We start from the raw sequence: 10,801 nt of genomic DNA, 5'->3' as shown, positions 1-10,801 counted from the left end.
TTTTAACAATGTGCTTGATTTGGTTTTCGTTGATTCAGATTCAGAAACAACTGTATGGTTTCTCTTTTTCCTAACACAATTCATCATGTCGCATTCAGTTTGCATGTAGAATTTTATGAGTAATTTTCAGCTGAAACTCTCGGTTCTAAATTTAAATATAATTTTGCTATCAAACATTTTTGTCAAAAACGACATTATATCCGAACTTCGTGGAAACATATAACTTTGCGAACAAAAATTACAAATAAACACCTTATTGTTTCACACAAACGATTCAGTCAAATTAACGAAAAAACAAAAATTCACAAGCCGGGAAATTCTTTACGACTCATAATTCCGAGCATAGATACTGCGTGTAGCAAAGTGGCTAAGTGGTTGATACGGGAAATGAGTTGTTTAAATCCCATTGAAAGTGCATCGGTGAAAAATTCTCTACAGTTTTGTAAAAATATACAAAACCTAGTTTTAAAACCGGGTGAAAAGATGTTTTCGTATAATGTTGTGTCTCTTTTTCCGAGTGTGCCTGTTAATGAAGCTATTAAGGCATTAGATGATTATCTTATAGAAAATAATGTGCCAAGTGAAAAAAGATCTGTTTATACAAAAGCTGCCAACATGTGTATGAACCATAGTTTTTTCCAGTTTCGCAGTGAATATTTTAAGTCAACAAAAGATACAAGTATTGGTAACCCACTAAGCCCCTTCATTGCTGAAATTTATATGGCAAAGCTTGAAATGAAATTGAAAGCTGAAGGTAGTTTACCAGAAGTTTTTTATCGGTATGTGGATGACATTTTTACAATTTTAAAAGAGTCAGAAAGTGATAATTTTTTAAATCTTTTAAATAATCAATGCGAATCAATAAAATTCACAAGTGAAAAAGAAGTGGATCAAAAACTAGCCTTTTTAGACTTGGAACTGACAAGAAAGTTGGACAAAATTGATGTGGCAATATACCATAAGCTAGTGATTCTTATTGCCCTATTCAACATAAACAAGCGTCGTTACATTCCATGGCACATCGTATTGTCAATCTCCCACTATCTATAGTAAATTTTAAAAAAGAATATGAGTACATACTTGTTGTAGCTATTTTAAATGGTTATTCCAAGACTCTTGTGGATTCCATTATAAAAAAGCATTCAATGAAAGAGTACCAAAATGAAAAATCAACTTTGTTTAAGAAAAATTGTTTGGATTCCAGGAATGAAATGAAAAGAGAAGTCTTTAATTATGTCCCAGAAATAATGAACAAATTTAAAAACCGTTTAAATCAACATAACATTTCACCAGTGTTCTCTAATAGCCAAAAATTAAAAAACATTTTTGCATCTACAAAAGATAAATTTGACCAAGAACAAAAATCGGGAATTTACGCTATTGAATGTGGAGCTTGCAAACGACGTTACATTGGACAAACAAAAAGAAACTTGAATGTAAGATTTAAAGAACATTGCAATTGCATTAAAAAGAAAAAACAAAAACAATCGGCTTTTGCCGATCATTTAATTGCGGAAGGTCATGGTTCTGATGAGAGTGAGCACTTCAAAACATTACTAAAAAATGTAAACAACTTTAATGCTTATGAAAGCTATTTTATTGAAAAAGAAAACAACAATTTGAATGTGGATGGAGGAGACATTCAATCACCTTTGTTCTCTCTTGTATAGTTTTTACTTACAAAAAATCTAACTGTTTCTTCTTCGCTCTGGATTTACCAAAACTAATAATTGTTTGGGTCAATTGAGTTAGTGCTGATGATGAGCGCCACTGAAGCGTTCGAAATGCATTCACGTGTAAGTCATTTTTAATTAATGTTTAATTTGTTTTTTCGTTAATTTGACTGAATCGTTTGTGTGAAACAATAAGGTGTTTATTTGTAATTTTTGTTCGCATAATTTTGCTAAATCGAATTATGATTCAATCAATAGTCTTCTCAATTAAAATGATTGGCATGCATTATTTGTTGGTGCAAATTTTGAGAAGTGCAACGATTCTTTTTTAAAAATTGTGCATGATGCAATTAAAATAAGGTTTATAAGCATTTTCGCAAATCAAACAATGACCGTGATCTTTACAAACAATATCGGTTATTGGAATTTTGATACTTTAAATAAATTTCTTTACAATCAATATCTTTTATCTGTTGAAAGTGATTTAAAATCTAATAGTAAAAGTTTTTGGAAATTTATAAATACGAAAAAACAATCAAATGGCATTCCTAATCTAATGCGTCACGATGGCATATCATCTTCGGATCTTAAAGTAGTTTGTAACTTTTTTGGTAAACATTTTCAATTCGTTTATTTAGATAGTAATCCAAATCCAAATATAAATCTCGATAATCAATTTAATGGTATTGATAGTTGTCTAAAGATTGGAAGTTTACATTTTTCAATTGAGGAAATTGAAAAAGCTTTATCAACGGTCAAAGTAGACAAAAGACTTGATGTAGATGGAATTGCATCTATTATTTTACAGAAATGTTCAATAGTTTTTGCTGTTCCTTTACAAATAATTTTTAATCGATCTCTTGTAAGTGGTGAATTTTTAAGTACGTGGAAGCGTTCTATCATTACACCAATTTATAAATCAGGAAATAGGCGCCCCATTTGCAAGATCTCTACCGTTCCAAAAATTTTTGAAAAATTGGTTTATGAAAAATTAACTACAATGGTAAAACATGTTATCTCTCCCTGTCAACATGGGTTTCTCGCAGGTAGATCTACCAGCACCAACCTAACAATTTTTTCAAACACCATTTTAAATGGGCTCGAAAAAGGTTCCAATTCGATGTTGTTTACACAGATTTTTCCAAAGCTTTTAATAGGGTGAACCATGATATATTACTTATGAAGTTGAATAAAATTGGTTTTCATTCTAATTTGCTGAACTGGATACGGACATATTTAAAGGGTCGCATTCAGTTTGTTCGTATTAATAATTTTCTTTCATCGCCTATCAATGTTACCTCGGGTGTTCCACAAGGAAGCCATCTCGGTCCGCTTTTTTTCTTGTTATTTATCAATGACATTCCCATCGAAGTGGCACAGGGGGTGGCCCGAATAAGCAAAAAAAATATTCAGAAAATGAAAAAATAGTAATTGCGATTCTAGACCTAAATGAGGCCGTGTCAGGTAATTTATCAGGGAAACAATTCGGTGATCCGAGTGATGCGAATATTCAAGTGGCGGCCGGCAGCAGCACCAGTGTTAATGTGACTATGGAAGAAGCTGATGAGCAGGAAGTACTTCTCGCTATGTTCAACGATGACTCTTTACCACAACCAGACAATCTCTCAAAACTCTTCTTTTTATACGCATTTCCTCTTCTTCGTTAGTTTGGGATTTATCTTCGCTTTCAAGGAAATAGTCGCAGTGAAAAAACATTTTATAGAATTTATACAAATTACACTTATTTTTGAAACTTCCTCGACTTTATTTATATTTTGACATTTGTTAATAGGAGTGAAGTTAGTTGCTCCTTTAAAAAAATTATCATTTTTCGTTTTTGCCTGGCAACTTTTTTTGCTTTCTATTTTCGTATCTTATAATCGCTCTTCACCATGACTTTCGTTTCTTCGAGTTTCGTTTTTTCTGCCGTTCGTTTCGTAATTCATAATAAGGGCCCTGTATGAAACTTCGTCTCAAACACAGCTATTATTCTTATTGTGAATAAATAAGATTGCCGTAAGTACATTGCGACCTAAATATCTATTGGGTCATTTCTGGAACTCGAATTTTTCATCTATTTTATCTCTTTTGTATTTAAGGCACCATCAGAGAGGTAAGATTGTTTTCTTTTACTATGTATATTTTCCCAAGTGATTCCCCTTTTGTAGCACAAGTACTTCTTATATTCCCAAAACTTGATCAGGGGTCTGTTTCACCGAACACTTTTCACTTCAAAAAAAAAATAATATCCTGCGAAGTAAATGCAGTGTTTCACAAATTTGCAAACTGAAAGACTTTTCATATTTTTCAATTCTATAATTTCCTTGTTGCAAATTCGCGTTTAATGAAAATTAATTTGCAAAGTTGCGAGGTGAAAAGCGTTGTTTCCTGTTTTTAAAAAAAACCTACGACTGGGAAAGTCTATTCGGTCAAGGATATTTAGTTAACAATTTACAATGAGTAGGTTTGTTACTATTTTTAGGTTTTTACTACTTAAGCTTAAACAATTTTTTAAACGTTTTTGGTTAAAATTCCCAAGTAATGTGTTTGCCTTCTACATTTTTGGAAAATTTTGATCTTTTTGGTATACTCTTCATTTTACTCGACAGTAGGGCTCGGATTCTATCAGTGGAATTGTAGTATACATTTTTGCTAAGGAGTCCGTTTTTGTATTTTCTTCACTACGACGTCACGTTAATCGACTTCGAGAAGGCCTTTGATAGCGTTAACAGGGAGTGTATCTGGTTAGCTTTGCGGATGAGAGGCATCCTAGAAAAAGTAATTGCTATTATTAAAGCAGCATATGATGGATCCAAGTGCCACGATCTGCACGATGGTACGATGTCAGATGATTTTGAAATCCGTAGCGGATTTAAGCGAATCTTGTTTTTGTTGGTGATAAGCGATGTACTGCGTGCAGCTTTGTCAGGTAGCGGAGGGATCCAATGGACTTTGACATCCTATTTAAAGCACTTGGATTACGCGGAAGATGTTTGCTTACTCTCTCATAGAATAATGGATCTCTATCAAATGACAACAAGTGTGAAGAGAGAAGCAGAAGTTGTGGGGCTGAAAATTAATTCCGGCATTCAATTTCGGAACCCAACTATCCTCTCAAATAAATATTTACTCGCAACCGGTGAAAAAAGTGGAGAGCTTTCAATACCTTGGAAGTATCGTCTTCATCGAGGGCGGAACCGAACAAGACGTCAGCTGTCGCATTGGCAAAGCAAAAGCGGCGTTCGGCATGTTGTCGAAAATCTGGAGGAATAACTTTATCAGCTTAAGAACAAAGATACGACTGTTTCGCGCAAATGTAGTATCTGTGCTTCTTTATGAGTGCAGCACTTGGAAGGTTACTTCAGCTATTACAAGAAACCTGCAAACCTTCGTGGATAGATTCTTCGTAACATCCTAGAGATTTTCGGGACAAACCGTATATCAAATGAGGTCCTTCATAGAACGACAGGCCAGGAACCTATAGACTCTATAACACGAAGGCGTAAGTCGCAATGGATTGGACATACGCTTCGAAAAGGTAACGACTGCATTGAAGGCCAAGCAATGCAGTGGAATCCGCTCACACAAGAAGGTAGAAGAGCTGGATGACCGAGAAGCACATGGAGCAGGACCGTCACAAGGCAAAAGTTGGAGGGATGGCGCGTAGGCATAATAGAGGCCCTATGTGATGTGACAACAACATCATTGACTCAGTAATTTTTTTAGTACAGATTTTTGTTCTTTAGTCGTACTTTACGAATGCCTTTTCCTGAAATTTCAATTTTCAAGAATCCAAAACCGTTGTACACTAACACCTCCTCTTACAAGTTACGGATAGGTGGCACCTGTTCTTAGGTCGAAATGTTAATATGAAACAATTGGCAAAATTTCGGTTTGTAACTGGCACTTGTTGTTTTAGGTCTCTGATAAGTACTGGATGTATTATGGGAAGGATTTTCTACCTATTTTAATATCTTCTTTTTACCCATTTTGATGTCTTTTTATATTTTATATGACAACTTTGTTTCCAGGCCAATGGAAAATCCATTAAAAGCTTATTGTTATCAATACTTTGAATTTTTGGCCGCGATAGCATTCTACATTCAAATAATTATTCATAAAGAACGATCCGGGCCGAAATTTTTTGGGGTTGTTGGTTAGGAAGATTGATGATGCATAAGGTTTGTTTAGTCTTCTAAGCCTTCGGATTTTAGAAGGGTTTAAACTTTAATTAAAATATTATTGAGCAATAACAAATACAAAATAAATCTTCAACATTTTCCACCAGTAATCAAAAGCACGATTAATTAAATGCAAGCTTTTTAAATAAAAACAATAATAACAGTTATTATCATGTTACTAAACATTCGATTATACACAGAAAGACTTAAAAGAATAAAATATGCGACCGACCCTTTGCTCTACTTTATATGACCAAGAATCGATTAAATATTTTGTTCTGCTTTAAAGTAAAATATTTAAAATTCATCACAACTTATTCGGGCACTCTAGTATTGCAATTGCCATGATACAATCGAATCTTACCCTCACAGTGAAAATACGTATCGAATACTTCACTATATCCATGATCCTTCCACCAGGTGCACAATTGTCGATTCCAAACACAATCCAGTCGATAGATTAGACTGGGGAACTCATAGCCGAGCAGCGTATAAAAGTCTTGATCTCCCAGATGACCCTTGAACGAATACTTGTTGGCCATTTTGCGTACATTCACCTCCTTCAAGTTATCCTCGTAGAGCTGGGAATGTCTGATCTTCTTGAGGTGCAGCATCACAACACCAGAATTTAATCCTGGATAGCCGTGTTTGATATGCTTGTTGTGTTTGTGTTTATTGCCGCCCGATTGACTGGCCGACGAGCCAAGAGCCACGGAACTGGGATAGTAGGAGCTACCAAAATTCGTATTTGGATAGTTGGCACGATAGCGATAGAGAATGTGTCGATAGACTGGCGTCAACTCTGGCGACAGGCCGAACAGGTTCTCCGGAGAAAAGCGCTCGAACTCATCGAACAGCAGACGGACATCTGCTCGGAAGACGACATCACAATCAATCAGAATCGCCCGTTCAATGTGCGGCTCTACGAGCCGATGCAGTCCCAGTGACAGGTAGAACAGGGCGTCGCTGTAGTAGGAGCTCGGGTTCGAGCTGAAGAACGGCATCATGGCTTGAACAATATCGGTGATTCGCTCAGCACACTCGTGAACATCGTACAGGGTGTAGTACATGGACTTGCGATAGTGCCGAATCTGCTGCTTGAGGATCTCCTCGGCGGACGCTTCGCTCTTCGAGTCCGTGATGATGTGCAGATGCAGTTTGATGGTGCTGAACTTCAGCAGACTGCGAGCGAAAAGTTCGAACTTTTGCTGCAGCTGGTAGTTTTCCTTTGTGTAGATCACAAAGATGTGATGCTCGAGCAGGAGGGAGGCCGCCGCACCGTGCTGATGCGGATGGTGATAGAGCGAGGTTTCATTTTGGCGCCAACTGATGTATTTGACTCGATTCGAGTTCGAATAAGAATTGTTGCGGTGTTGAACGAGGGGTTGAGCAGCTGGGGCAGCAGCGAGAGCCACTGGATTGATGTCATTGGCAGCTGCATCATTGGATTTAGTGTCTACGCGACGACTTTGGAAGAGAGCAAAAAGGGATTTTCGACTAAAGAACTCGGAATTGGCATAGAAAATCACGAGGAAACCACTGGCTATGATTAGCAACAGCAGAAACTTGTTCATTTTCGTGAGTTTGCTAAATCTTAACGATTTCCGACGACGTCGGCATGTCACGATCGTGAGAATCTTCTTGGAATCTTCGCTGCTGTGGACAATCTTAACAGCTACTTTGGTGGCTGCTGTGGTGACTGTCGTTGTTGAAATTGGGGCCACCAATGCGGAGGCCGAGGGTGATAGACTTAATAAGGAGTGTAATTAGGTTGTCGTGTTGTCTTTTGGTTTTATTGATTTTAAGAATTGAACTTTTGATGCATTTTTTCTTTTGGCTGATTTAAGTTTTTTTGTTGTTGTTGTTGATATGATACGATTGCCGGATGGTTTGAGGTTTAAATTAAGATTTAAAGAACTTTTTGAGTTGCCATCAAGGACATCAAACAATCAAATGGGATAAACTTGTTTTTATACTTTTCACTTGTTATCAATGGACAGAGGGAAAAATGTAGCACACGCAAATGGAAGGTTTTATAATTGTGATTTTAGATGATTTTCAATTGGAGTTTTTATTAAATGTTTGGTTTTTTTCCAGTCGTAGATTTTGTATTGTTGTTTTCTTTGGGAAAATACATGTTTTTTAAAGGATTTAATGCAGAAAATTGTAAATTTGTTGAAATGTATTTTATTAGTGGACTAATTTTTGGAATGTTGACATTCGGAAAATGTCAAGTGTCAAGTCAAACAATTTTTTTTCTTTTTTTTTGCAACATAGCTTCAAGCGGAGAATAGTAAGAACGAAAGTTAAGGGGTTACACACACTGCTGTTTAAAAATACGTGATAAAAATTGGCTTTGTCCAACTTAAGAATGCTGTAGCTTTAACACCATTTTCGTCTTTATAAAGTAAATAAGTTTCTCTTAGTTAAAGGTGGTCCTGGGATTAAATTTTTGGCAGCTTGTATTTCTTTGCCCTTGCCTCCCAAGGAATTATTTTTGCGGGCTAAAATGTATTGTTGTGATGACGGCGATTGACCAGGCGGTGATAGTGTTATAAATTGGTTTCGAAAATAAGAAATGAACTAAAGTGCAAATTTAAATAATTTATGCGCGAAAATTTAAGTGCGAAAATGATACTTATACTGGCTGGCCCCTACTAAACTACTCGCTACTCTTGATTGGAATCTTATGCATTTATAGAATGCTGAAAGAATATACCAATGATTTATAATTTTGACCAAGTTGATGTTTATGTTTGATTTGAGAACAATTAAAGTGGTGATTCTCATCGGCTTTGTTGAACTTTTTGATGATTAAATGAAAACAGTTTTCATCTGATTCTTCCCAACGTTTCAACGGTGATTGCCGTCTTCTTCAGGGGATGTCTTTATTCACAAAAATGATAAAAGTGTTTATTTAATACATACGAATATTATGTAAAGCATACAAGTATAACTTACATTGATTTAAATATTACAAAAACATTTAAAAAAAAAAAAAACAATTTAAACAAATAAAATTTAAAGCGCTTACGATTTTGAAGACTTGTCACTGTTAAATGTAAACTGTTGAATTGTTTGTGTCTGAAACTAAGGAACAGTAAACGGCGGATATGTTTTGAGTGTCTTGTTTGCGGTTCATATTATTTTTGTTATTTATGATGTGAAGTGTTTCTAATGTATTCCGTTTGGATGTATGTTTCTCCGTTGCAGGAATTTGGACTCCTTCAAAATCTGGTTAATGTCCTCTTTCGATGGTGTGGAATGCTAGTGCTGTCTTTTCCGTTTTTTTTTTTTTGGCGAATGTCTGATTTATGGTTAGCCATTCTTTGTCGAAGGAGTTGTTTAGTTGTGCCAATGTAACAGAGATTGCATGGTTCGTCGCTTTTCCCTTGCAGTTTATTTTGTAAACTACGTCTGAGCGGAGATCTTTGTCCGTTTTTGTCTTTAGGCATGTAAATAAAGATGCAACTGTCTGGTTTGACTTATATTCTAAGTTCACGTCAGGGTTGTTTTTGGCGACAACTTCTTTGAAATTTTCCGAGAGTTTGGGAACATACACAACACTTTTATAAACACCATTCTTCTCTTTCAACTTATTGCCGGAAGAAACTTGATGTTTTTGACGAAGTATCAAGTTTCTTATGATTTTTATCGGAAAGCTATTGTCAATGAGTATTTTGAGTCACTCAACGCAAAGACTTTATTTATGAGATTGGAAGCTGTGTTTATACTATTGTGTTTGGCTTGGTTAGATCGGAAATTGACAAGTCTTCCAGATGCCGTATCCTTCTGATACCAGTCGAAAGATAGACGGTCGTTTTCCCCATAGAATGCTATTGACTCACTTTCTTCCTTCTCTATATCTGGAATTTCAAAACACATTGATAAAGTGATCATTTGAGTTTGAATTTCTGTTCGGAAAAAGATACACAAAATCTCAATCATCTGGGTTGATGCTGAAAGCCACAGCTTGGTTCTTAGTGGAAAGAGTTAATGATGCAGGTACTAACAAATTATTTTTTCAAAATTTAATGATTTTAATACATAAAGAAAAACCATTTTTTAAAGTTTTTGTTTAGATATTGTCTCTTTCAAAGCAACTCAGCATCTCCTCTACCCATACTAAAATCATTAGGGGTGTATTCATAATCATATTTTAAACCCGAGTCTAAATTTGACATCTAGGTTCTATTCATAAAGAATTTGTCAGCTCTGGTTAAAAGTATTTTCTACTACAATTCGAGTACGAATCCACTTAAACCTAGCTGGAGCGCCAAAATCTTTGAGATCCTTCTGTTGGCTGTTAGTTGAGAAATTGTATTTAAATCGCACTGGTGCTGTTAAAACTTGCAAGTACACAAATATTGGCAAACCTTTCATTGAATTCCGATCTTCAATATTAAGAAAGATAATCATAAACTTTTTTCTCGAATCATACGAATCGTCCTTATCTATTTCAAATGAGTCGATTCGTGGTAAGTAGAGCTTTAATTTTTTGTTGATTTCCAGCAAAACATCAAAATATTGATATATATATGTACAGTACATGCGTATGCTTAAGTCTTTTGACATTTTAATTTTTAAATTTTCAAATAGCAGTTACGTCTCGAAACGTAACTTTCTCAATCAGCTTAAACATAGGTTCCGTGATGTTTATTTTTAGACTCCAGGCTATCGTTTTAAAATGGGTTTAAATTGTCTATGAATAAGATAAACTGGAGTTTAGTTTAGCAATTACAAAATCAGGACTTATCAAAGAACTATGAATATGGGCAATTGTTTTCACCTTTTTCTCAGGTAGTAATATAATATGAATAGACTTGGATCCACCTCTAGTGCGATAAGTTTCAGTGCGAATTTTAGCAAATTTCTTGGAAGTGTATTTCATTATTCGTTCCTAGCATTTTAATATACCTATAGGATCCGACACTTTTGCTGTAAAAC

At 35.3% G+C, this 10,801-nt stretch overlaps 1 protein-coding gene across 1 annotated transcript; it reads right to left on the bottom strand.

Annotated features, from left to right (window-relative positions):
- Positions 1 to 4,555: 4,555 nt before the first annotated feature.
- Positions 4,556 to 8,142, bottom strand: LOC129952564 (xyloside xylosyltransferase 1). The gene has a single exon (XM_056065199.1). The coding sequence runs from the start codon at positions 7,426 to 7,428 to the stop codon at positions 6,169 to 6,171; it is 1,260 nt and encodes a 419-aa protein (XP_055921174.1). The 5' UTR covers positions 7,429 to 8,142; the 3' UTR covers positions 4,556 to 6,168.
- Between the last annotated feature and the right edge of the window lie 2,659 nt (positions 8,143 to 10,801).

Source organism: Eupeodes corollae, chromosome 3 (genome assembly GCF_945859685.1).
Source record: "Eupeodes corollae chromosome 3, idEupCoro1.1, whole genome shotgun sequence".
NCBI classification, from domain to species: Eukaryota; Metazoa; Arthropoda; class Insecta; order Diptera; family Syrphidae; genus Eupeodes; species Eupeodes corollae.
The sequence above is the reverse complement of the archived record's forward strand: the minus strand, read 5'-3'. Positions and strand labels throughout refer to the sequence as shown.

Coding starts and splice junctions, on each gene's coding strand:
- LOC129952564 (XM_056065199.1), bottom strand. CDS start 7,428: ATGAACAAGTTTCTGCTGTTGCTAATCATAGCCAGTGGTTTCCTCGTG.